Here is a 25,785-nt window from a genome sequence, read left to right on the forward strand (position 1 = left end):
CGTCAATCGCTCTGCACTCCTTCCTTACCTTCTCTACTGCCACCCCCCCTCCCCCCCAAAGAAGGCAACGTAAAGCCCACTCTTCTTTTCTCAACGGTTCGCAATATCCCTACTCCATCAGTAGCTCGCTCTCTCTCCCGGATCCCAGACCCAGAACCCCCATTCGTCTTCTCCCCCCCTCAAAAAGGAAAAAAGGAATTTCGGTTTTTTTTTAAAAAAAAAATTCTTCCGAATTCCCTCCCTGTAAGCTACGAAAGACTCGCTCCCGGATCGTCACCTCAGCATAATCTCAGCAAAAAGGGGGAAAATGGCGGATATGAGGTCCGGTAGGCAAGACGATATGAGCCCTGAGCTCTGAGAGCCGGGAGGGGAGGGGGAGGGGGAAGGGGAGGCACTAGTCTTCCAAGTTATTGTTGATTAAAATGCTGCTGCGGCAGTGAGTGGGTGAGTGAGTGAGTGAGTAGGCGAGGCCAGGTCAAGGGCGTTGTAGGGATTGATAGGTAGGTATCGAGTAGATGAAGATAGAAACAGGGGAAAGAACCAAACAAAACAAAACAAAACAGAACAAAACAGGTATGAGCCGAGCTGTGTTGTTGATGCGGTCGTTGAACGGCTCTGGATTTCGGGGATGTTGGTGGATGGATGGATAAAAAGGGGGGGAGGGGGGGGGGTTGGGGTGTGGTTGGGTGGGTGATGGCATACTGGATGGAGGAGCTATTGGAAAAGTAGAAATCCGGTGTCGGATGGATTCGTTGATGGTGGATCTGGGAGGGAGCGGCGTGACTGGTGTTTGTGGTTTAGTGAAGTCGGGTTTTTATCTAGTTTACTTCTGGGATGTAGTTGATGGAGGATGACTACCCATTGACCTTGTCAATTGTGGGATTCAATTTGGAGAAGGGAAGGCGCTGGCTGGTGCGTGTGTGTGTGTGTGTGTGTGTGTGAGTGAGTGACATGGCGATAGCTAAAGTCGAAGTCTAGAGCCGAGAGGGAAAAGGCCTCGATTTAACTCCGTATGTGGGAGAGATGCTGCTAGGCCTTACTTAGCTCATAGCATCAAAACTCTGATATCATCTTCTCTGATGTTTTCTTCTATAATCACATATCACAGATATTCTAAAGACAATGTCAGTCAGTCACGGTCAGAGTCCCTAAAGAATTGATTTCCATTCATACATACCTTTCGCCTGGTCTTGAAATCCTCATAGAGACCCATCCAAATTTTCCTCTCCCGGCACCCCTCCCCTTGCCCCTGCCCCTCACCATCTAAACAGACAGGCTGAGCACTTTCTCTCATTGACTTCGTCGCCGACCACGGTTTCGGCAACGGATGATCGGAGAAATGAACCAGCTTCGCCTGCTTCATCACCGAGTCCGGATCCCAGTTCTCGTGTCCCCCTTTCAGCCACTTGCTGTGGTCTCCAGATCTCAGCTCGCCCGTAAGCAGAGCATAGGGCTTGTGTGGTAGGACCAGGCATTCCCTCCCGTAAAGCATATTCACGATTTCCATGTCGTAGAAGCCCAGATGCGCATCCCTGATCGCATCCTGGATACGCGAGAATTCGGAGGCGGAAGGCTGGATGAGCATGATATGCGAGGTCACGAACGGGTAGTCTAGCCACCACGCTTTGGGCATGACCGCTTTCGCATCTGGTAAGAGGAAAAGGTCGTCCATGAGCTGCAGGATGGTCGAGTCTGAGTCTAGGACCAGAAGACGGGAGTACTGCGTTTGATTGAACGCGAGGAGCTTCGTGTAGCTATCGGCCCAATTAGGCCCGGCGTATAAGGCGGACTTCTCGTGCACGACTTCAACTGCCTCGAGTTTAACGCCGTACTCGTCGCGGGCTTTAAGCAGGAGGCGGCGCTCGGGGGTATCGGCTACGGCGTCTGGGGCGGAATACTTGGATGGGTAGAGCATGAGGCGGTCAGGCTTACTCTGAAGGCGGTGGAGAGTTTCAAAGATCATGACTGAGTTGCAAAGGTAGTTTAGGTTGGTCTGAATAGCGGGGGAGTCAGTAATGGCCATTTACGAATGTTTCGGGATGATTTTTGACAATATTTAAGACTCGGACTAGATGAAAAGAAACATCACGTGACACCTGTCTTACAGCGTATTGGGTGTAAGCGAATTTGGTCCAGTCAACATCCGGTGCATCCCAGGATGATGGCGGGTAGACCGGAGCGGATAGCGAGCACGAAGGACCCGCGAGACGGGTCCAGACATGAAATTCGTAGACTGCAGTACGGAAGTAGATGAACGTGGTCAGAGCAAGGAAGAACGTGAAGGCGACACGTGCAGGTTTGGATTTGAGGATCTCGAGGATGCTGGGCATGTGTTCCGGCGGGCGGATGTGGTTCTCTTCATCGGGTTCGAAGGTTGGAAAGAAGGGTGAGCTGTGAAGGAACTCGGGGACTTCAGATGGCGGTGGGAGAAGACGTTTGTCTTTCATGATGGTCTTCTCGGATATCGAGAAAAGGGGGTTGGTTGTCTTGTCCAGATGGGGACGGGGATCCAGAATGCCCTTGGGCTGGTTGAGGATACGCCCAAAGATCGGCTCTAAATAGATGGCCTTCTTTCTTTCAGTTTTTCTATTTCAGCTACACAGCAGTTAGTAAATCTGTAGAGATCAGGGGTCTGGATAATGCTCAACAGATCTCGACATTCCCCCTGACATGCGAGCTGATTGAATACTCTCCAAGCCCGGACACTCCAACTTATGCTAACCGATGGAGGCAAACAAATAAGATGCAAAGTCAGAAATCCAAAATGCCAATATCTCAAATCAAGCAGCGTAGCCGCGGATACGCAACCTTTCTCGTGTTGGGGGTTCAGGTTTCAGGAATCCACAGTTCCGTGCCAAGCATGCCAGGATTCAAGAAATGGGGCCAGGCTAACCTATCCTGGAATTCAGCCTCTGAAAACATCGTCTTCGCTTAAAGTCAACAACGTCCTTATTCATTCCGAACAGATCAGTAGGGAGGTTCCGGTCTCACAAACGACGCTGTCCTGGCGACAATGTGACGATAGGAGCAAGCAAGCTCACCAAGTCTTGTATATCACAGAAGAAGATGACTATTTCATAAGTGGCAATGGCGGTTTTTCATTGAGATCAATAGTAACCAGCCCGACATGCGTGGACGCATTCAAGAGAAGCACATGGCATTTGAAGATAGAAGGGACCCGCAACCTCCCTAGTTCATGAACTCCAAGACCATATAAGCTCTACTCACTTACCTCTCCCACCATTGCACGGTCCAACTTGATTTGCGGAGATATCATTTTCACAGTATCCGGAAGGTCATATTTGCATGCATCAATAGTATCAGCGTGAAGCTTAAGCGTGAGAGCAGGCCACTTGGCCTTGTGCCACAGGAATCGGGTGGGCGAGAAATCGACACTGTAGCAGCCAACATTGAACTCGGCATTTGCAACGCTGGAACAGGCTCCCGAAGCCCTGGAGGATGAGGACGACGGAATGAACGGAAACTTTCACTTCCCGCGAGATCCGAAACAAGAAGGGAGTGAAGCCTCGCAACTCACATACAATGGAGACGGGAGCGAGGAAGGGAATATCTCACCTAGACAACCAGAGATAGCACAAGAGGTGCCTCGATCTTTTGGGGGTTTGTCAGCAATGAATGAGCATTAGATACAAATAGGTAGGAGGTTGCACCTTTTCATCCACCACGCCCTTCCAGCTAGGCAGTAGAATCAAGCAAGTCTGACACCAGCCTGTCCTCTCTTCTTCCGTTGCTGTGCTGTGGCTCCGCTCATCCCACCCATCTGAGAGCCGTCCAGCGAGCTTTGAGCCTCGCGTCTCTTCTCGTCTTCGATTTTCTTGAGCAACTTCTCCGTCTTCTGCTTCCCGCTTCCCTTGCCGTGGAACTGATGTGACAGCTGCTTGAACGCTTCCTTCTGTCCCAAGGTTCGACCATACTCGTCCGTGTACTTAATGTCAACATGAGGCTTGTACTCTTTGTTGAAATGGTCGGCCAATAGGCGGGACTCGACTTGGTCGCGGTGGGCGTTCTGGGAGCGGGCGTATTCTTCCTTTTCGCGGGCAGACATCTTGTCGAGGCGCCCAGTCATACGATCGCGCTCTCTCTGTGCACGGGCTTTCTTCTCAGCTTCGGCCTCGCGGCGTTGTTTCTCGGCCAAGAACAGTTGCTTTTGTCTAAATTTGGCATTGAGATCACCGGATTCTGCTGTCTTGATGATACCGCGCTCTTTCAGCAACTTCAATGTCGAGCCTAGACCTCGGCTCAGAGTGGCTTCTTCCTCTAACCCGGTATTTGTCAAGTCTTCGCCGTTTGACTCCTCTCTCTTCAGCCGGGCTAGTCTGTCTTCCTCGTCCTCGATCTCGGCATATGAGCGATCCATGTTAACGTCACCTTCATCGTCCGAGTCGTCGCCCATGGTCGTGATCGCATCGGGTTGTCGCGAGACAGATCTCCGTTTTGGCTCGGGTGCGGTTGGCTTTTGCAGGTTGGCCACAAATTCGGAAGTCTCGTCGATGACCAATCCTGTTTCCTCTTCCTCATTTTCTGCGACAGGTGTTACCGAAGCTTCTTCTCTGACCTGCTGGGCCAAGTCTTCAGGTCTGAACTTTTGGCGTTTCTTGAGAGCATTTCTTCGCTGAGCAGCAAGTGATGCTTGTAGATCCTCGTCGTCAACAAATGATATGTCATCGTATGTGCGCTTCTTGGGCTGTGCTGTCTGGTCGATATCCATGCTATCTCCATTTTCAATGGAGGGCTCCGCGAGTTCGGGTGCGGGGAAAATGTCGTCTTCGTCGACGACCTTCTGCCGGGTGGACTTGGCTTTCTTCTTTTTTGGCTTCTTAACCTTGATCTCTGATATGTCGAGGTAATCAGTCTTCGGCTCGTCGTCTTCTGAGTGACTGTCAGTGATACCATCAGCGCGGGGTTACAGATTAGACTCACTGAAAAGATCCAAGCTGATTGCCATTGGCTTTATCTTCTTCGCAGCGCCGCCCTCGACTGCAGCTTCGGTTGTGCTTCCCATGCCGTCGAGGGTGAACCGTTGGCGCTTCTTTCCATCAATCTCCTCATCGTATTGTGCGAGAATTCTCGTCTCGCCTGAGTCGTCGATATCGTGGGGATTGTAGTTCGGCTTCTTCTTCTTCAGCTCCAATTTATCCGTCAGCTTCTCCCGCTCACGCAAATCCAGATTCTCGAGTTCATCGCCTTCTTCCTCATTCTCGTCGATCGTGGTATCCTTGAGCGTCAAGACTTGGTCCTCGCCCTCTTGGAACGTATCAAGCTCGTGGCCAACCTTGACACCTGCGAGATCCTTAGCCGTATACTCGGCCTCCTTCTCGGCATCAGCCAATTCCTGCTCTTTCTTCCTCGCTTTTTCGATTTCCTTTTGTCTCTTCTTCTGCTTAATCAGCCAGGCCTTCGCGCCCAGATCTTCACCCTCATCTGCATCGCCTAGGCCTTTCCCTTCCAGTTTCGAGAATCGTTTCGCCGCATCTCGTGCCCTCTTGATCGCAGCGGCTTTCTCTTCGCGTTTTTTCTTTGCTTGTTCGGCTTCTTGCAGCTTTCGATAGTTATCGTAGCCTTCGGCTTGTCGAGACTCGAGGGTGCTTCCTACTTCTTCAGCGGGCGCGGATGGATCTTTGAAGATGGGGCCTGCTCCGGGGACGGGCAGTGGCTTCATCCCAAGGGAGACCCGGAGGCGGTTGGTCTCTTCGATAGAGATTGCGTCGGCCATGATTGCGGGAGTATTCTCGTGGTTGTCCGATGTGGTAGGTGAGAGGGTTGTGCTGGCTGGTTGTAAGTGTTGGCGTTTTCAGCCAGAGAGTGAGTGGCTTGAGGCTCAACTCAAAAAGAGCTAGGAGCACGACGCGTTCCCGGATCGGAGCTAGCGCCTTCACTAGCGTCCACGCGGCCGCATCGCAGGTATATTTTCTCTCGCTCGTCCGTCTCTCTTCCTCTTCTTCTTTTTCTTTTCCACAACCACAGATCTGTGTCCAGCGGCCCCTTCAGTCTTCGGGCTGTAAGGTCGACTGCTGCGGCAGTTCGTTCGTTCCAAGGAGCCACCTGCCTTCACCGGTTTCTATGGTGTCAATTTCCGATCGACAGGTCTCAGAGTGATTGGGCCACCACGAAACCTGAATTCGCTGTCACAGGTTTGAGTTCGGTGGACGGTGGTGCTGAGGACGTCACATTCCAATTCCTTTCGCCGAGCCCGTTGGGCTGTGAGGTTTAGGACTAACCGTTTCGACTACATACCACGTTGGGGGAGAGAGAAGGCTGCTGGAGGCGGGCTTTGGGTTGCAGGTGGGATTCGGATATGTGGGGAAAGGTTCGTGGAAGCATCTACTATGGATGGCCTGCCATCTCAGAGGGAGGACACAGTGGCATGGAGGAGAAGAGGATCTGTTGGACATATTTTCCGCGGTGGGCGCTGCGGGGATACTTACTTCGGATTGGAGTTACCGGTTGTTGATAGTATCTGCCAGCGCAATCAATCAATACCAGACCAGAATCATTCAGTCGGATCATTTCCTCGGGATTTTTTAATCCAGATCCTACCTGCATCTTCCATCTCTTCGCTGTGGCAAAGCTCGGTGAGAAGGCTGACGTCCCGTCGTCTGTCTCTTAATGACCACGAACTGCAAGCTTCCCATCTCAAATGCTACAACCATCTCATCGACATCTCGTCGTCTCATCGAATTTCCATTCATTACCTCACGGCCTCCGAGATGTTGGGATGCAGAGATGCATGCTTATGGTTGTTACCTTGACTTCTTCCGCATTCCTAACTGACTGTTCTGCTCGTCTGTTGGCAGTGCACCGCCGGCTCCAGGCCTGTCTGTCGCACTTACCTCCTCGCTCTGCCAGTTCGAGAGAGAGCTCCGGCATCTCCATGCACATACATACATATATACTCAACCCACGTTAGAAATCTTTAATATTCAATATTCCATTTTCAATATTCATGCTTCATTCCACCTATCATCTATCATCAACCCTCTATCAGTCTACGAAGTCGCCATGGCATCGTCATGGCTCTCCTCACTCGTCCCATCATCCTACAATATCACCTGCTTGAGCTCGACCTCGACTTCAATCTCGACTTTCACCCAGCCCATCATGTCTTCCCTATCGTCTCTGGTGCTTCTCGGTGTTCTCGCTATCCAGGCGGTCTTGTTGCTTTCGGACCCCAACCGGGTCAAGGAGCGTGAGGCGGAGATCCTCAAGAGATCTGTGGATTCTTTTATTGCCACCGAGAGCCCAATTGCTTGGAGAAACATGCTCTGTAATATCGGTGCAGATGGAGCGTGTGTCACGGGTGCGCACGCTGGTGTGGTCATTGCCGGCCCAGGAAAAGCCAACCCTGACTATGAGTCGTAGTAGTAGTACTGGTAGTCCTCTCTTCCGCCGCCGAGAAGCCATTGACAACTAAACCAGACTTCTACACTTGGACTCGAGACTCGGCCCTGACGTTTAAGTACATTGTCGATACCTTCGTCAGTAACTATTCGGCCTCTCTCCAGACAGAGATCGAGAACTACGTCAATTCACAAGCCTATCTCCAAACGGTGTCCAATCCGTCCGGTGGTCTCTCCAGCGGTGGCCTTGGAGAACCGAAGTACAACGCCGACTTGTCCGCTTTTACCGGGTCATGGGGTCGGCCTCAGCGTGATGGACCTGCTTTGCGTGCTACCGCTCTGATTACCTACTCAAAGTGGCTTGTCAACAATGGGTATACCTCAACGGCAAGATCTTTGGTATGGCCCATCATCCAGAATGATTTGTCCTATGTTACTCAATACTGGCAAGCAAATGATCCTCGTTGCGCTGCCTTGTCCCCAGGTTGACGGGTAACAGGAACCAAACAGGGTTCGACCTCTGGGAAGAAGTCAGCGGGTCAAGCTTCTTCACTATCGCTTCCCAGCATCGCGCACTTGTCGAAGGTAGTGCTCTGGCTAAGCTCCTGGGAAAATCATGCTCCTACTGCGATTCGCAAGCACCACAGGTCCTGTGCTTCTTACAAACCTTCTGGGGGCCTTCTCAAGGTTTTATTCTTGCAAATATCAACCAGAATAACGGCAGGTCTGGCAAAGATGCCAACACCATTCTCGGCTCCATCCATCTGTTCGACCCCAGCGCCGGCTGTGATGCTACCACTTTCCAGCCGTGAGTGGGTCTAAAACCCATCCCAATTAATTTCACTAATGAACTAACAGATGTTCTGACCGAGCTTTGGCGAACCATAAATTTGTGACGGATTCCTTCCGATCTATCTACTCGATCAACTCTGGCATCGCGCAAGGGGTTGCTGTTTCGGTAGGCCGGTACCCCGAAGACAGCTACTATGGTGGTAATCCGTGGTACCTGAACACCCTCGCTGCAGCCGAGCAATTGTACGACGCTCTCTACACCTGGAATAAGCAAGGTTCTATTACCGTCACACCCACATCACTTGCATTTTTCAAAGATCTTAGCCCCTCAGTGGCCACCGGGACTTATGCATCATCAACCTCGACTTACACAAGTCTCTTTAACGCCGTGGAAGCTTACGCGGATGGCTATGTTAACGTCGTTGCAACTTATGCTCAATCGAACGGCTCCCTGTCAGAGCAGTTTAACCGAGCAAGCGGAGTCCCATTGTCAGCCTACGATTTGACCTGGTCTTACGCTGCCTTCCTCACTGCAGCAGCCCGTCGGGCAGCTGTGGTTTCGTATTCATGGGGCGAGCCAACCGCATCCAGCGTTCCGGCGACGTGCTCATACACATCCGCGTACGGAACTTACTCGACAGCCACGACGGGTATCTGGCCTCCAAACCAGACTCCTGTCACGAGTCTCCCTCCAGTAACAACCACGAATGGGGACAACCCTCCGACGACGAAGACATCGACAAGTACATCTTGTACCACCCCCTCTTCCATTGCAGTCACGTTTCGGGAAACCGTGACCACGATATATGGTCAGACCATCAAGATCGTGGGCTGTGTCGCGCCACTCGGCAGCTGGAATCCTGCCGATGCGATCACTCTGTCTGCGCGCGAGTACACCTCCAGCAATCCGGTCTGGACCGGGACCGTCGCTCTCGCGCCAGGGACCGTAATTATGTACAAGTACATCAACGTGGCCTCCACTGGGGCTGTGACTTGGGAGGCGGACCCGAACCATACCTTCACCGTTCCGGCCAGTTGTGCTACTACGGCTGTCACGGTCAGCAATAGCTGGCAAGCATCCAGTCGCTCCGAACGGGGCTTGTCTTTGAGGAAGGCGCGACACGTTGAAAGATTGCGGAGATGAGAATGAAAAGCGTAAGGCTTGATTGGTTGAAGGCCGAGAGAGAGAGAAATTGCTTGGTTGGTTGTAGGTTGTAGGTTGTAGGTAGTAGGTTGATACTATTCCTGTGAGGAGGTACGCAAATTGATTCTAATCCTGTTTCACCTCGAGAGGATGTGAATCATAGACGTGAAGTCCTGTATATATATATTTCTTAATTGACACGAACAAGTTTGTCGGTTAGTTACACTGCCACGCACAAGTATACACATACACGGAACATGACCCCTCGGCTAAGTAAGTAATGGACAGAGTCAACTGCAACTGCGACTGTAACTGTAACTGTAACCGCGGCGGCTTGTCTATGGGATGGAAATGAACTGATCCATCATTTTTGGGCTGAGATTTGACGATGTGAATGTTTAGGTATATGTGTGTGTATATGTGTATGTGTGTGTGTGTATGTGTATATGTACGCGTGATTCACTAACAAATGTCTTTTCCAAGGCCAGGAACTTCCGTCGGTGGTGCTTTTGAAGATTTGAAAGGATGGAAAGGGATACGACAGACCAGTCGTGATATGATATGTTATGAATGTATTTCGTCTCATTGGAATGAGGATGGATGGATGGGCTGGGCGATCGTTCGTTAGAGAGAGAGGTTGGGTTGGGTTGGGTTGAGCGAGCTTACTTACTGACGGACCAAGCGCGTCGGATGATGATGGCTTGTCAGCTTCGTGCTTGGTGACAGGTTATCGGTTAGGTTACAGAGCTGGGTGTCAGACGTTCGTCTTGGGGAGTTACACGAGCCCGAGGGGAGGCGCTCGCTCGCTATATACTCTCGAGACGGGAAAGAAAAAAGAGAAGAGAAAGGGAGGGACATCTTCTTCTCAAGAAGGACTATAGAGAGGAATTATAGAGAGAGAGACATGGCGATCGATGTTGCTGCGGTGGAGGAGTTCCGGGGGACGCTGAGTGCGGGAGCGGATATCGTGACGAGGGAGTCACCGGGCTATGAGGCGAGTATCAAGAGGTGGTCTGCTGCGGCCGAGAAGCCTGCTGTGAGTATTCTGGTCCGGGTTTTTTCTTTTTTTTTTTCTTCTTTTTCTTTTGGCGACGGGGATGGAGATGAAGCCGGGTTGTTGTTGTTGACATGTCTGAATAGGGTGTTGTCGTGTACCCGGCTACTGCGGACGATGTCTCCCAGGCCGTCCGGTTCAGCGTTATCCAGGGACTGGAGTTGGCGGTAGTCGGCGGGGGCCATGCGACGAGCGGTGCATCGTCCACGGATGGAGGGCTCGTCATCGACCTGTCCAGGATGGTGGCTGTGGCCGTCGACGCGGGAGCCATGACGGTGACGGCGGAGGGGGGCTGCCTGTGGTCTCACGTCGACGACGAGGCGGCCAAGTACGGCCTGGCTGCCGTGGGCGGGACGGTGAACCACACCGGCATCGGGGGGCTGACCCTCGGCGGCGGCTACGGGTACCTCACCCCGCAGGTCGGCCTGGTGATCGATAACCTGCTCGCGGTGGAGGTGGTCCTCGCGGATGGGAGGATCGTTACGGCGTCTGACCGTGAGAACCCGGATCTGTTCTGGGCGGCCAAGGGCGCGGGAGTCGGATTTGGGGTGTTCACCAGGTTCACGTACCGCGCGCATGCGCAGAGGGATCCCGTGTGGAGTGGGATGCTTGTCTTCCCGAGAGAACAGATGGGCGCACTGGTCCAGTTCGGCAATCAGGTGCTTGCGGATGAGAGCGGGAAGACATTGATGCTGGTCGGGTTTGGCGCGCCACCGCCTGCTCACCAGCCGGTAAGCCTGCTTGCTTGCTTTCTTGCTTGCTTGCTTGGTATAAAGGGTATTGCTGAAGAACCTAGCTAATAACTCACCCGTGAACAGATCCTGATGGTCATCGTCTTCTACAACGGCACCGAAGCAGAGGGAACGGCCTACTATGACCCCATTCTCAGCCTGGGACCACTGATGAACGAAACATCTATGCACGCGTACCCAGCCGTTAACGAGATGCTCAACGGAGCCATGATGCCCGGACTCCGCCGGAGCATGAAGGGGTCCGCGTTTCTCGCGCCGCTGGACCCCTCCTTTGCGCAGGGCCTCTTCGACGACTTCGCAGACTTCGTCACGGCGACCCCGGATGCGGCGGGGTCCATGGTCCTCCTGGAGTTCGTCCCGTTCCAGAAGATCCTGGCTGTCTCACAGACGGCCACCTCGTTCGCGAATCGGGGCGCGTATGGAAACGTCGCCTTCTCTCCGGCGTGGACGCTGCCTGAGAACGACGCGGCGTGTCGCGAGTGGACGCGGACGGTGGCGGTGAAGACGAGAGCCGAGTTGGAGCGGAGGATCGCCGAGGGGACTGATGCCACCACCAAGGATAGTGTCGGAGAGTGAGTCGGTCGCGCGACCCCGTGTGGCATGAACCGTTTCCCTTGCTTCTCGAGTTGTCGGGCTCCAAGAGCCTTTTACTTTTGGGATCTACTCTACGCCCCGAGCTGTACCCAAAAAAGGAGAAATGCTGACTTTCTGATCTTCCAGGTACGCGAACTACGACTCGATGGGTGCGAGCGGGAAGCAGGTCTTTGGAGTGAACTTCCCTCGCTTGGCGGAATTGAAGAGGAAATTTGATGCGGACAATGTTTTTAGGAAGGGGCCGAGTCTGGTCGCATGAAAACAGGAAACTGATAGGACAAAGATTGATATACGAGATCTTGAATAGAACGGAATTCCATGATATTAGCAAGTGATTCCTGTGCCTATACTTGTAATGGGCGCGGAGGTCCGGGTAGTAGAAAGGGGTGGTATCTCTCCGCTGTAAGCGCGATGACTACCGAGTAGTCAGCCCATCCGAGATCTCAACTAACCCCAATAGCAGGAGTCACAAAGCTACTAATCTCACGATTGCTGGATTGAAGGTCAGGCGGAGCTTGGGAATGTCATTAATGATTTCATGACGATGATTGAGGAGCGGCTCCAGAGATTGACAATTGGCGGAAGGCTGGAGGTGGTGACGTTTGCGAAACAAAACTGTTGTGAGATTTAGCGGAAGGCATCGCAGTGTGGCTCATACGCATTCCACGCCCAGTATACCTAGCTCGGCTGTATATTCATACCGTAGATCATGCGGAAGAAAGGTTTGCTCATTGACTGACAATGAGACGTAATCAAGAGTTCGTGATGCTTCACTCCGGGGCAATAAATCTTTGACGCGAGTGCCTTGCTATTAGCGGTAGCTATTGAGATACTTGTATGCTATCGACTTCTTTTGCACGTCGGCCTCAAGAGTCAATAGGTATATCAATATATGGATGGGCTGAACGTCGTTGCTCGCCGGATAACCCTAATCGTCGGCTCGCTTAGGTGGACCTCCTTACATCCTTTCAGTCTTTAGTGGGGACCGCTAATTCGTAAGCGAGAGGACTCCAGACTTAATGTCAATCAATGTACGGCGTCCACATAGATATTCCCCACTCTACTTTGGCATCAGCAACGTCTCAACCCTCGGAAACAAAAGAGATCGGAATTATGACTCCTCCTCGAAAGGCCGTCGTCGTTGGCATCAGCGGCTGTTCATCAAGTGGCAAAACTACTCTCAGTCGTTTGCTTCGAGATATCTTCCCGAATACTTTTGTTCTCCACGAAGATGACTTCTATAAGCCCGAAACAGAGTAAGAAATCTACCCTTACTTCAGTTTTGGCTCTATTTTCTCTTTCGTGCTATGCTCTCTCTCCTTCAATTCCTTTAGCGTCAAGAAGGGGATCCAAATCCTCTCTGAAGCTTATACACGTGACGTGCTACTCGCATCTGTGTTTGTGGATGCGACTCTCCCCATCTCTGGCTTCTTTCATTCAAGCACTGAGTACCAATCTCGATAATTAACATATATCAGACTACCAACCAAGCACGGTCTCCTGGACTGGGACTGCGCAGAGGCCCTCTCCATCCCCGACATCGTCAAATCCCTCCAGCACATCCATGCCGAAGGAACCTTCCCAGTCAGTTCCAGCTCCAGCCCCCTCAGCCACCGCTCCAACCACGGTGTCACCCTTCGCCCACCACCTGTACTCACCACCTCACAGCCCGACCTAGACTCCAAGGAAGATCGAAATTCCGTCGGCGAGTGTCCTGTTTCCGACGCGACGATCGCCGCCCTGAAAGAACGTGTCAGTGCTTGGGCCGAGCCTGGGGGTTCCGGCCACGGTATCTTGTCAGGCTCGAATAGTGCTGTTAGACTCTGTGTCTTTGATGGGTTCCTGCTGTATTCGAAAGCGCTGGGGACGGTGCAGCCGCAGATTGACATCAAGCTCTTCTTGAGAGTCAGCTATGCGAAAGCCAAGGCGCGACGGGAAGCCAGGTCGGGCTATGTCACGCTGGAGGGGTTCTGGGAGGATCCCCCGGGGTACGTGGATAAGATCGTCTGGCCGAACTATGTGGAGGATCACGAGTGGATGTTTGAGGGTGGGGATGTGGAGGGCAGGCTGAGGGCGAGTGTGCTGAAGGAGAGCGGCATTAGGAGTCAAGAGGGGGAGCCGGATAGGGATATGGAAACGACGCTGAAGTGGGCAGTGGAGGTGTTAATGGAGCAGTTGCCGGTAACTGTCAAGAGCACGTGACTCTATGGACAGCCACAGTGCTTTGGTGCTTCTATAGAGATCAAAAAGATGATGGTTTGCATTCTGGCCTTGCTCTATCTCAGATTACAGGGAGCCAAGATATCCAGCGCAACAACGATATTATCGTCTCTGTCTTACTCTTATCAACCCTATCTTACTTAGCGTTTTCTCACCTACCCATATTCGTCGTATAGTGATCGATCCTGGCTCACTATAGTCAGAGTTGCCCCAAGGAGCAATGGCCATGTTTGCAAATAAGCGAGCCTGCTTTCGAAGTGTTTGCATTGCACGCGAGGTATCCTGCTACTCTTTGTCTTTGCTCTGAATTTCCATATTTGCATGCTTGCATGCTTTTGATTTAACCTTGGGTTTGTTTGGAGGGCTGTTTAGCTCTTCAATGTCGTTTCCTGCAGCTATGTATGGTGCGAGAGGGAAATTATAGAGCTTATTAGAGTCTTAGAATCCTGCTTTCGTTCTATTGGGATTCGTGACCATGGTATGGAAGTGCGTGCGTCTGAATCGAGACGACTTGTTATATATCTGATTGATATATATGTAATAGTGTGAATCAGATTGTAATGCTATCTTAACATTTATACTAGGTACTACCTATGCACGCATGGCTGCTGGTGTTTTTAATAATTACTCCCCTCGTCAGTCCTTGCTTTTCATCTCTCGGCGCTCTATTACCTGGCTTCTCTAGAAACGTGATCTTAAAGGAATATAAACATAAATAGGTTCATGGATGATTGCACATTATCCGCACTAGAAGTGCTTTGTTTTCATGCTGCTCTTTACCGAGGTTGAAAATATAGCTAGCTGGCTTTGTTTCTAAGATGAAAGTAAGCTGGAACTTACGTGATAAGATTCGCGGAACTTTATTGATCTATCTATAAGACAAGTTCCGAGATTGGAATTCCGCGATGTGCAACAAAGCGATCCTCCTTACTTATCCGAGACCTTGAATGGGGGTACACGTGACTCCCCTATATCTTAGTTTGTCTCACCAATCACAGTAACCAGAACAGGAACATTTTCGATGAATTGCATCTCCGGCTCTCAGCCTTGCATCCAACAGACCTAATCCTTGATCTGTGCAGTCCCTCAACTACCTCCCATCGAACTTTGGCCCGAGTCATTTATCCAGCTAAGTAATTATAATCAGTACTTATCGAGACCGCGTCCGTCAGTCTATGAATGGCAACATTACGTCCACGTCCACGTCCACTGTGCCCCACCGGCATTTCCTCATAGGGCTTTCACAATAGCCTCTTCAATACTACCACTGGATCCCTCCTCTGTTGCTAGCAGCAGCAGTAGCAGACGTTCTGCAACTCTCGAGAAGGCGGAGAGTCAGCATTCGAGCAGGCTGCCCGGAGGAGGGACTAATGCGTCGCGACACCACCACACCCACACCCACACCCGCACCCGAACCCGAACCCGAACTCAGTCCGCAGATCTCGACGAGTACGAGCTTGCCGATTACACCGTCATACAGAAGCGCAAGGAAAGACAGTCACAGTTTTCAAAGCAAAAGGCCAGACGAGAGGAGAAGCTCCGTCGGCTCGACGAGGCAGACGAAATGAAGTTTTCGCACAGTATCCAGTTCAATGCGGTGCCCGACTGGAGTAGCAAATACATTGCCTACAGCAATCTGAAGAAGCTGTATGTGTATCTCGAGCAGCAGAGACCCCGTGCAAGATCGCCAGCACCCAGAGGTCCAAGCTGACCCGTGGCAGGATATACCAGCTCGAGAAGTCAATCCTCCGACCTACTGCGGACGATGCCGAACGATCCCCCCTGATACAATCTATCGACGACCCCGATGAAATATTCCGGCGTGCTTTAGATTCTGAGCTTGACAAGATATTGACTTTTTACCAGCTGAAGGAGCTCGAGGTCTACGGCGAGGTGTCTGAATTTCTAAGGGACGAAGAGTCTTACGAGGCTGAACATGAGCAGGTGGAAGGACAAGAGAGACCAGGGACCAGTGGTCGTGCCAGCGATAGACTTAAACCGGCCAGCATGTTCCGGAGTTTCCTGACCAGGCCAAGAAGGTCAAGCACGATCAGCCGGTCCATCGACGAAGGTGTGGAAGATAGCGACGACGATAATGATGATGAGAACACTGCTCTGCATAAGCCTAGGCCAGCGGCAGGGCGGGTCAAGAGCACGCCGTACGATATGAACATTGCACGAGCCGGAGCAGTGGAAGATGCGCGAACTTCGACTGAGTTCAGCAAGTCAGTGCGACGAAATAGCCAGAACTACGACGACTATGCCAATGAGGCCTACTCAACCCTTTACTCTTCCGGAATCACTTTAAAGAAGCGGGCTATCAGTCTCTATGTACAACTTTGCGAGTTGAAATCTTTCGTTCAGCTAAACAAGACGGGGTTTACGAAGGTGCTGAAGAAATACGACAAGATCTGCGACCGAAGCATGAAGGCCAAATATATTGAGCATAATGTCACGCCTGCGTATTGTTTCCGACCGGATACGATGAGCCATATCGAGGAGAACATCCAGAAAATCGAGCAGGCATATGCAGATATCGTCACGGGGGGCGACGAGACATTGGCCAAGAAGGAGCTGAGGCTACATCTTCGGGAACATGTTGTATGGGAAAGGAATACAGTATGGCGAGAAATGATCGGGATCGAGAGAAAGGCTCAAGCTGCCAACATGGGCCTTCGGAGGACGTTGTTGGGAGTTGACAACGACCCGGCAAAGGCCCGACTGCAAGGCGACGATTATGATGTGCCAGACATGAAGGAGCTAGACACACCCGTCGGGAGGCTTAGATGTCCGACATGGCTCTTTAGCTCGACGATGTTAACTCTTATTGTCATCGTTGCGATTTTCTTTACTTTGCTATGCATCCCAATCATGAAGAAAGTAGAACAACAGAACTGCCTGGCAATGCTGGTGTTCGTCAGTTTGCTGTGGGCCACTGAGGTACCCTTGCCATGTTCTCTGGCATCGAATGCTGCTAAAAATTTCTTAGGTCATTCCTCTATTCGTCACGTCTCTGATGATTCCATTCCTCTGTGTTATCCTAAGAGTCGTGCGCTCGGATGACAAGCCTCACCATCGTCTCGAGGCTAAGGCTGCTACGAAATACATTTTTGCTGCTATGTGGACACCGGTCATCATGCTCCTACTTGGTGGCTTCACTGTTGCTGCAGCATTATCAAAGTACGATATTGCGAAGCGGATTGCAACCTTCGTGCTCAGTAAAGCTGGCACTCGACCACGGACTGTTCTAGTGACGAATATGTTCGTGGCTGCTTTCGCCAGTATGTGGATCAGTAACGTCGCGGCGCCAGTGCTGTGCTTCTCGATCATCCAGCCCATGCTTCGAAACCTTCCCCCCGACTCTGAGATGTCAAAGGCGCTCATCCTCGGCATTGCCTTGGCCTCCAATGTTGGCGGCATGCTCTCCCCGATCGCGTCGCCTCAAAACATCGTTGCGCTGCAAACCATGGACCCCGAACCTTCCTGGGGCATCTGGTTCTTTGTCGCCCTCCCTGTGGGTGTCCTATCGATCTTGGCCATTTGGGTCATTCTGCTCTTGACTTTCCAGCCTGGAAGAGGGACGACCATTGTCCCTATTCGTCCAGTGAAAGATAGCTTCACCGGAGTGCAATGGTTCATCTCGTTGGTCACACTCGGCACCATCATCCTCTGGTGTGTTAGCCACAAGCTCGAGTGGCTATTCGGTGACATGGGCGTGATGGCTATCATACCTCTGGTGCTCTTTTTCGGCACAGGCATCCTCACCAAGGAGGATTTCAACAATTTCCTCTGGACCATCATCATCCTCGCCGCTGGCGGCCTGTCTCTTGGAAAGGCCGTCAATTCCTCTGGTCTTCTTCATACCATCGCGGGAGCCATCACGGAAAAAGTCGAGCACCTGTCTCTCTACGCCATCCTCGTCGTCTTCGCCAGTTTGATCTTGGTCGTCGCGACATTCATTAGTCACACAGTCGCAGCGCTCATCATCCTGCCGCTCGTTCACAGTGTCGGGATGGGTATGGATGAGCCGCATCCGAATCTATTGGTCATGGGCAGTGCACTGATGTGCAGTGCTGCCATGGGCTTGCCAACTTCTGGCTTCCCGAATATGAGTAAGTTTTCCCCATACACCTTGGTAGTGAGCCTCGCTAAGACAGTCCAGCTGCAATCATGATGGAAGACCCTCAAACCGGACAACGTTACCTCCAAGTCAAGCACTTCATCAGCCGCGGTATCCCATCCAGCCTCACTACTCTTGCGATCGTCGTCACCGTGGGTTACGGGTTGATGTTCGTCTCGGGGCTGTAGAGAGTGGCCGCTAGTTACAGGGTCAATATACACGAGGACCAAACAGAGGATGGGTTCGCGAGCGGGGCGTCGTCGGCGTTGGATGGATGCGTACCTTTTATGCTTGCTTTGTTCCTCTCCGATAGACGGCGCCGAACGCAAATGAAGATTGGCTTTTTCCCTTTCTCTTCCTCTCTGACATGATCTTTCTGCGACGTGAAGCAAAAAAAAGAATAAAAAGAATAAAAAAATTTGCCCCGGCTTGTAGACAACTCGTATTATGGGCTAGAGCGATATGTATAGGCTTTGAAGAGGCTCGCTTACTAGTGCCCGACTACGACGTATCATAATACAGTAAAGCTAATAACAGTGTGGCGGGATACACGTGTGCATAATTCAAATTTTAATTTGGCCCGTAGCTGATCATTCGCCTCTCGTAACTCGTAACTCGAATCTGTCCTGCGAGATTGCGAGCTGTCGACAATTCTCTCCTACTCCATTCGCCCAGTGTACAGGTGTACAGCCAGCTCACGCCAAGCAATAAACATGCACGGGGGGGAGGGGGGGGGGGAGGGGGGGGGGGTAAGAGTGCCAGGAAGTCCTCCTCCATCTTCTTCTCTACCTTGCGGGAGGCCGCGATACTGCTCAACTGCTCCGTCCGACATGCCCGTTTCAGTTCCAGATTCGGCTTGTAGAGTAGAAGTAGAGTTAGCTCGCTCGACTTGGGTTCTTCGGTTCTGAGACGCTCGCTCGCCGCTTTCTCTGTCCTGCGAGGTGGTCTCTGTCTCTGTCTGTCTGTCTGGTTGGTTGGTTGGTTGGTTCTGGTCGTCACCTCTGCCGTGTGGGCCGGGGTCGTCTTCCCGTCGCGTCGACGCTCCGAGAAGGGGTGGTGTTTTGAATGCTTTTCCGGGGAGTCGTGCTGGGGCGCGGACACGCAGATTAGATGAGATGTCTCTGCGGTTGCAGGGTGTGGTGAGCGCCGTCTCCGAACATCTGCGGGCAGCAGGTTGTGGGTGGACTCTGTCTGTCCAAAGCCGAGCGACCTCGGCCGTTATGCGAGACGGGGAAATGACAATCTTAATTCTCCAAGGACCGTTCGGTCGCTGAGCTGCATTCTTCTACGTGTTTCCGCTTTCACTGGTGCGTCTGATGTTTTTCCTGCGGGGCGGAGTCGATGCCAGAGACAAGTTCCATGCTCGTAGGCTCTCCCAGCCTAGTCTCTGCCAAATGAGATTCTGCCACGCGCGAAGCAGCGGCAATCTCTGCCTGGCGAGCCAGGCTCCGCATAGGTCTATCTGATGTAGAGGCCCGGGGACGAAGCCGAGCCTCAAGAGATGGCGATGGCGAGCCCGTAAGATCGATCATGTAGGGCTACATGTTCGCTCTATTACTCGAGCGTGCTGATCTTAATGAACCCGAAGAGAAAACTCTGCACAGAGATCGCATGGGAACTTCTCTTCTCCGATGGTGGTCGCATCGGCTCCCTGTCAACGCATTAGTGTTCTGCTCGAAAGATCACAGCGGAACGACTCACGGATCTTCCCTCGGTATCGGGGCTTTGGATATCTCTCTCAGCTTGGGTACTGGCTTGAGCTGGCGTGACTTGTCTCGAGTCCCCGAGAGATGGTCCTGGGAGACGAAGCCCTCGAGTACCGTAATACTAGATGCTGCGGCGGCAGAGAGTCATGCGAATAGTAAGTAGGACTGGAAACCGACCGACCTATTACTTTCTTATCGATGACCCAGTTAAGTACTTGGGGCAATCAAATGGGTCTTCCGCAGAGATGTTTCGAGCCCATCTCCGCGCCTACAAGATCAGGGCGGGAGTAGAGTCATGAGACCAAAAATCCATTCGTGGCTTGAAGCAGGAAATCTACCCAGACGTCGAAAATCCTCGTCGCGGGGAGGGTGAAGGGACTTTGGGTCAGCCTTGCACAAGTGTATCAAGTCACGAATGCAAGTGACAGATTGGACAGACCCTGATGTTGACAAGCCTAGTGAGGGTACCTGTAGTCCAGCAGTCGAGATATACTCCGGACTCACCCATGGGTGGCATCGCAACACCGAAGCCCCTCGAACAGTCGTTGCCTACGAACCTGTCCCGAATCCAGACACGGTTGGGAAGAAAGCGACGACCAGACTGAAAGGCTGAAAGGAGGCCCACCTAAGCGAGCCGACGATTAGTAGCTTATTACTAACCTTGAAACAATCTACGGTACCCCTCCACGTCCCTCCACCACCAGCACCACCACCACCAGCACCAACACCTCAACTCCTCCTCCCCCCTCCACCCGCAACAATGACCCAGCAAACACCCATCCTCACCGCATCCTACACCTCCCCCACCAACCCCCCCTTCACACACACCGCCTCCCTCCCCGCCCTCCCCGCCCCGGCCTCGCCCCAGACAACAACACCAACAACACCAACAACACCAACAACAGCAGCAACAGCGCAGAAGAAAGCCTACCTAGCCGCGCTGCGACAGGCAACGCTGCAGATGCAGCAGGAGGTAAACAGGGAGCTGACGGCGCGGATGGAGGAGGACAGCATTGATAGTGAGAAGAGGGGGGTGCAGGGCAAGGAGGGGGGGGGTGGTGGTGGTAGTGGTGGGGGGAAGGCGAAGAAGGCGGTCGTTGACGAGGAGAAGGAAGAGGAGAATTATGGGGAGGAGGTCGTTGAGGAGGATTGAGGAGTGAGGATTGAGGATTGAGATTGAGGGGAGGGCAGCGAGCGAGTGAGACAGAGGTGATTCATGTTGTGGGCGGATTTCGCCGTACAGGTTTACTGGCTGCGAAGAGTGCGGATCGAGAGAGAGAGAGAGAGAGAGAGAGAGAGAGAGAAGAGAACGAGAACGAACTCTGGGCAGGGCTTGGTGCGCAGAGACACACACAACACAGGACGACTGGGCTGACGGAGACGACAAAAAACAATACCCGGTGTGGCTTTCTACGTCCGGACCCGGATATATTACACTGTGGCCCTCTCACCCCCCTACCCCCAAATGGACGAAAACGCCGCGCTATGAATCAGAAAGCTTTGGTATCATCCTCCTTCCCTTCTCCCTTCACGATCGCGCCCAGCTGCCTGCTCTCCGTCCGGCCATCCCACCACTACCGCCCGCGCCAGGCCGGTTTCCCACTCGGTTCAAGCACCCATAGTGCACCACCTCATTATCAGGCAGCACCGCAATAACGCTCCTCCCAATCCTCTTATGGCACACCCCGCACACCCTCTCTTCGCTGACTGCCACTCTCCGATTCCTGCCGCCTTTGTTTCCAAGCGCGCCATCGCCTAACAGAAGCTCTGCTTGGGCGGACACGACTTCGGTCTTTCGCAGGCCGGACACCACACGCGTCTCGTTCACAATGGAATTTGCTGCTCGTATCCGGCCTCGGAAATAGGACTCGAGTTCGGCGATCGGGAGAGTCGGCGGGATAAGGTTGAGCGTCGAGGAGGCTGGAAGACGGGAGCCGTGCTTGGATAGAAGATCCAGAGCTGGGGGCCAGTTGGGATTGTGAGGTGGCGGTGGTGTGAGGTAGAGAGAGAGCAGTGTGTGGTAGATGGAAGGGGTATCGTCGTCCTCGCGGTCGGAAGAGGCGAACGAGCCACGGCGGGTTTGAAGGGGAGAGGCGATCGCGGAGTCTTGCTGCGTTTTGTGGATATGGTTGCAGTACCTAGCAATTTTAGCTCTGCCAGGAAAACGACACGGGGAGAGGAGAAATACTCTTCTGCCTTTCCGAAAGCCTTTATCTTGAAAACGTAGATCTCTAATGCTTGCTTGTGTTGTCCCATATTGCTGAGGACAACGGCCTGCGCCTCATAAAAGTTCGGGTCTGTCATAATGTAAGCCTGCGGTTGGAAACCTCGGGTAGAAACTCACCATCCCGAGGTATCATTCCAAAAGCTTTGGATAGAGAATACTGCTTGCTGGATCTCAGGAACGAGATCAGCCGCTCCATCAATCCCTTCCAACCGTCAGACTCTTTATCCCTTCCCTCCTTCAGTCCTTGAACATATGCCTGCACGAGCCGATTGTGAAATTCAGGAGTCAAGTCATTGAGCTCGTTTATTACATGCTCCAAGTATTTGACAGCGAGGTCTACGTCGATGCCCTGCAGGAAGTCGACCACTCTATCTCTTGGTAGCGTCTCCGCGTTCTCGGTATCAGCGAGGAAGACTTCCATCCCCAGATTCGTGTCGGCTCTCAGGGGCCAATCCGCGTATTCGAGAATCAAGTCGATCATCTCCGGTGGGAGATTCTGGAGATACCCGACGGTTCGCTGGGGCCCTTTCAGAGTAGCCGACGCATCCCCACTCCCATCTCCTTGTCCGAACTTCTTGAGCAGCTCGAGAGCCGGACGATGCAACTTCTTTCCATGAAAAAAATCCACCAGATCGTTGAATCGTCCGCTTTCCAACAACTTCTCGTTTACCACGTCCGGGTCACAGAAGTTAGGAAGACGGAACAGCGATCCAGCCAGTTGTGGTCGTGCAAGCATGTAAGCCCGGAAGAGCGTGGTATCTATGAGCTTAGCGGTTTCTCGTAGCTTCTGCTCCCGATCTTTCTCAGCATCCGATGCTGGTGCCGTGAGCAGTGAGTCGAAAGCATGTTGAGAAGAGCCATTCTGCCCATTCTGTTCCAATGGCTTCAGCTTCCCAGTCTCTGCATCTAAGAACGCCTTCATCCTGTTCCGTGCCTGAACGAGGAATCCAGAGAGTGCGAGAACGGCAGTCGTCAGATCCTTCCCTTCTAGAGGTAGGTCCTCGGCCGGCTTCGGTTTCGGGTTGGTAATCTCACTCGCATCGCCACCATCCAGTCTCATGAAGGATCGAATCGACGATGTGTCTGAAGCTTGCTTGGCATGATTTGCCTTAGCTTTGAGCAGCTTGCTAACAGCGGCTGGTTTAGGAGACCCTACCATTTCTGGTTTGAGATCCCCAGCCGCAGAACTCCCGTTGGCGGATGCCCCTGCTTCTTCACCGTCTTCCGAATCGTGGGGCCTGTCATCCAGAATCGTCAGGTCACCGGCAATGATCCTTGGGAATAGCTTGATGACACGCTCTGGGGGAGCCTGAACATCCTTCGCCATGAAAATATCGACCGCATCTTGATACTTGCGTTGATCGAACAGCGATTGCGCTTTCTGAATCTTGATCTCCCGCAGTCTTTCGTCCTTGTTCTTCAACAACGCATCTTCCAACATGCCAAGGATACTGATTGCTTCATCATACCGCTCCTTCTCGACTAGCTCGTCGATCTGGGAATCGTAATCTGTTGTACCCATCCGCCATATACATCGCTCACTGGCAACGTGGAATCCCTTCCCAGCGTGCGCGAGACTCACCGTCGGATGAGGGAAATGTAATTGCTTTGCGTTCGGCAGCGGTATAGATTGGAGCAGGGACAAAGTATCCGGGTTTCGAACTTCTAACGTCCCTTGAGACGGCGATTGCAAGGCCAGAATATAGGGATACGAATACCCTATAGCATCGGGTGATTGTGCCCACGGAACCTGTCTCTTCTCTAGAGGCTTCCCTTCCGATGTGATGAAGAGTGAGTTGATGTCCTTCGCAAGTAACATCTCCCCATCTGCGAGTTTGGTCGCCAGTGGTTTCGGTATATAGCTCCCAAGGCCCATATATCCCATACTTGCAGATCCAACGCCTCCAAATCGACCGACTTGTGCACCTGCCGCGCCACCAATGGCCCCCGGACCAACGATATCTTCAATCTCCTTACTGATGACATCTACCATCACATAGCCGGAGTTCATGCCGCATATTATCTTCGTCGCCGAGGCCCAGGTCAAGCTCTTGATAGCATCCGTCAAAGTGATCTCCACTGTACTGTGTTCCAGCTCGGATTCGTGCCATGACCAAAGTAACAGCCGCCTCTTGACCGCAACAGCTAACCTGGATATGATCTCGGGGATGCCAGTCGCCGAGTCCTTGACGATGTTCGAGGTCACTGCAAACGTAGAAGCACTTTTTGTTTTCGTCAACTGTTCTTGCAGGGTGTACGCTTGTAGATCATGGATCCAGATGTAGGAATTTGACAAGGATATAAGGACATTGGCCTCCTTGATGATTGCCAGCTGGTCAATAGCGCGGGTCGAGAACTTCTCCACCTCCCGCAGTAGGTCGACTGGTTTCGCGGCAGAGGAAGAAGTTGGTCGGGAAGGGGGTTTATCTTCGGCCTTCGCATCTGGTCTCGTCGAGCCGTTCAGTTTCCCGTTCTCCTCCGGTACCTCATTGACCCGGTACACTTTCAAGCTTCCTGTACTCAGCCCTACCAGCAGACGATCGCCTATACATGGTCAGCAGCTTTTCCAGCCCTGCTTCCTGGTTCGGTGCCTACCATAGGCCAGAATAGACTCAATCTTGAACTTGTCCCGCTGCCTGAGCTCGACAATCGGACGAGCAGTGAAGGCGGACAGCATGGCGGCGTGGTGCCAGCTTCAACAGAATGATACCAAAGCTGGAGCACGCGGTCATTGAGTTCTGAGGGCCATCACAACAGGAGATCGTGTGCGACTTCGGGATGGTCTGCTTGTTGGCGCAAGTTGAGGTTGTTGAGCTGTGTCTGGGCGTTCCGTGCCCAGCCCAAGGATGACGATGTCTTGGTATTCATTCCACTTCGCTAGGCGAGTCTTCCAGACAACATCAACTCTGTATTTTTCCAACATCACTGTTGAGGAGGTTAAGGAAATGACATACGAAGTTATCCACGCAACGTCAACCTTTTCTGTGACCGTGGATTATACAATTTATACTTATGCGTTGGTCTTTATTATAAAGCGGCTAGTGGCTCATCGCTAATTCTCCCTCCTGGAGATTGCTATGCTTCGTCGCACGACACACACTTCCATATGAATGCATATTCAAACTAAGCATCAAGCCTTGGCCCCGATTTCCTGTTGAAGCGAACTACAAGCCCTTCCACACCTTTATCTGCGGTGGAAACGTCAAGTGTCACTCGCCCACTTCGTCAACTACCGAGTCTATTCAGCATCTTCTCAGTCAGATAATTATAGCGTTGTATTGACCTCCCGTAGATCGTGTCATGACTCAGGGCATTTGACAAATCATACAGTAGATGCCTTGGGAGCTGCTCTACCCTTGATACCTGCATTGGTCACCTCTGTCTCTCGATGTCGCGGGACGGGGTCCATCTTTTTACCAAAGGAATTGACTTTCAGGAGCTCGGGTTCAATGCTTCATGTTGAAAAAACCAATGTTTATATGTTGCAGACTCCCACCATCTAGAAGTATCGAATCTTCTACAGTTTCCAGGTACTCGGACCTTACCTCGTGGCTCTACTGTGTCACCTTGGAGTATAGACATGGAATGGAGTAAAGACATGGAACTCTAGACCGGCTCCCCGCTAATATGCCAAAACTGCGTGTTCAGTTGATAGTCCGTGCGAGCCCTCGTGGTAGAAGGCAGCGCACTGACTAGCAGGCGTACGGCCCGGCTTACGGACTAAAGACCAAGATCTATATCTGAGAAAAAAAATGCATCTTTTTTGTGGTCTAGCGTTGAGCCGTAGACTTGGATATCTCGCTAAGGTTGACGAACTC

General features: G+C 52.2%; 9 protein-coding genes across 10 annotated transcripts; 5 read left to right on the forward strand and 4 right to left on the reverse strand.

The window, feature by feature from the left end:
• Nucleotides 1-1,095: 1,095 nt before the first annotated feature.
• Nucleotides 1,096-2,447, reverse strand: L3040_006887 (uncharacterized protein; the record flags this gene model as incomplete). The annotated part of the gene is made up of 3 exons (XM_007296792.2): nt 1,096-1,113; nt 1,178-1,993; nt 2,106-2,447. The coding sequence occupies 3 exons, from the start codon at nt 2,445-2,447 to the stop codon at nt 1,096-1,098; spliced, it is 1,176 nt and encodes a 391-aa protein (XP_007296854.1).
• A 1,262-nt stretch (nt 2,448-3,709) lies between these two features.
• Nucleotides 3,710-5,734, reverse strand: L3040_006888 (uncharacterized protein; the record flags this gene model as incomplete). The annotated part of the gene is made up of 2 exons (XM_007296793.2): nt 3,710-4,890; nt 4,942-5,734. The coding sequence occupies 2 exons, from the start codon at nt 5,732-5,734 to the stop codon at nt 3,710-3,712; spliced, it is 1,974 nt and encodes a 657-aa protein (XP_007296855.2).
• A 1,286-nt stretch (nt 5,735-7,020) lies between these two features.
• Nucleotides 7,021-9,294, forward strand: L3040_006889 (uncharacterized protein; the record flags this gene model as incomplete). Of its 2 annotated transcripts, XM_066156073.1 has the most annotated exons (5): nt 7,021-7,318; nt 7,438-7,648; nt 7,716-7,757; nt 7,858-8,166; nt 8,217-9,294. In XM_066156073.1, 5 exons carry the CDS (start codon nt 7,021-7,023, stop codon nt 9,292-9,294), a joined length of 1,938 nt encoding a protein of 645 aa, XP_066010890.1. The 2 variants fall into 2 exon arrangements, with proteins under 2 accessions (XP_066010890.1, XP_066010889.1); XM_066156072.1 differs by having other exon boundaries at nt 7,438-7,804.
• A 904-nt stretch (nt 9,295-10,198) lies between these two features.
• Nucleotides 10,199-11,953, forward strand: L3040_006890 (uncharacterized protein; the record flags this gene model as incomplete). The annotated part of the gene is made up of 4 exons (XM_007296795.2): nt 10,199-10,330; nt 10,435-11,079; nt 11,167-11,672; nt 11,821-11,953. 4 exons carry the CDS (start codon nt 10,199-10,201, stop codon nt 11,951-11,953), a joined length of 1,416 nt encoding a protein of 471 aa, XP_007296857.2.
• Nucleotides 11,954-12,807: 854 nt separating this feature from the next.
• Nucleotides 12,808-13,896, forward strand: L3040_006891 (uncharacterized protein; the record flags this gene model as incomplete). The annotated part of the gene is made up of 3 exons (XM_007296796.2): nt 12,808-12,950; nt 13,173-13,278; nt 13,363-13,896. 3 exons carry the CDS (start codon nt 12,808-12,810, stop codon nt 13,894-13,896), a joined length of 783 nt encoding a protein of 260 aa, XP_007296858.2.
• A 1,582-nt stretch (nt 13,897-15,478) lies between these two features.
• On the forward strand, nt 15,479-18,222 carry L3040_006892 (uncharacterized protein; the record flags this gene model as incomplete). Its single annotated transcript, XM_066156074.1, has 4 exons — nt 15,479-15,561; nt 15,636-16,854; nt 16,904-18,026; nt 18,077-18,222. 4 exons carry the CDS (start codon nt 15,479-15,481, stop codon nt 18,220-18,222), a joined length of 2,571 nt encoding a protein of 856 aa, XP_066010891.1.
• Nucleotides 18,223-19,588: 1,366 nt separating this feature from the next.
• Nucleotides 19,589-20,053, reverse strand: L3040_006893 (uncharacterized protein; the record flags this gene model as incomplete). The annotated part of the gene is made up of 3 exons (XM_066156075.1): nt 19,589-19,685; nt 19,736-19,861; nt 20,013-20,053. 3 exons carry the CDS (start codon nt 20,051-20,053, stop codon nt 19,589-19,591), a joined length of 264 nt encoding a protein of 87 aa, XP_066010892.1.
• A 447-nt stretch (nt 20,054-20,500) lies between these two features.
• Nucleotides 20,501-20,893, forward strand: L3040_006894 (uncharacterized protein; the record flags this gene model as incomplete). Its single annotated transcript, XM_007296799.2, has 1 exon — nt 20,501-20,893. The coding sequence occupies one exon, from the start codon at nt 20,501-20,503 to the stop codon at nt 20,891-20,893; it is 393 nt and encodes a 130-aa protein (XP_007296861.2).
• Nucleotides 20,894-21,268: 375 nt separating this feature from the next.
• Nucleotides 21,269-24,644, reverse strand: L3040_006895 (uncharacterized protein; the record flags this gene model as incomplete). Its single annotated transcript, XM_007296800.2, has 4 exons — nt 21,269-21,878; nt 21,929-22,037; nt 22,085-24,511; nt 24,563-24,644. 4 exons carry the CDS (start codon nt 24,642-24,644, stop codon nt 21,269-21,271), a joined length of 3,228 nt encoding a protein of 1,075 aa, XP_007296862.2.
• Between the last annotated feature and the right edge of the window lie 1,141 nt (nt 24,645-25,785).

This window comes from Drepanopeziza brunnea, assembly GCF_022702325.1.
Source record: "Drepanopeziza brunnea f. sp. 'multigermtubi' strain 214-2 chromosome Unknown ctg12, whole genome shotgun sequence".
Taxonomy (NCBI): Eukaryota; Fungi; Ascomycota; class Leotiomycetes; order Helotiales; family Drepanopezizaceae; genus Drepanopeziza; species Drepanopeziza brunnea.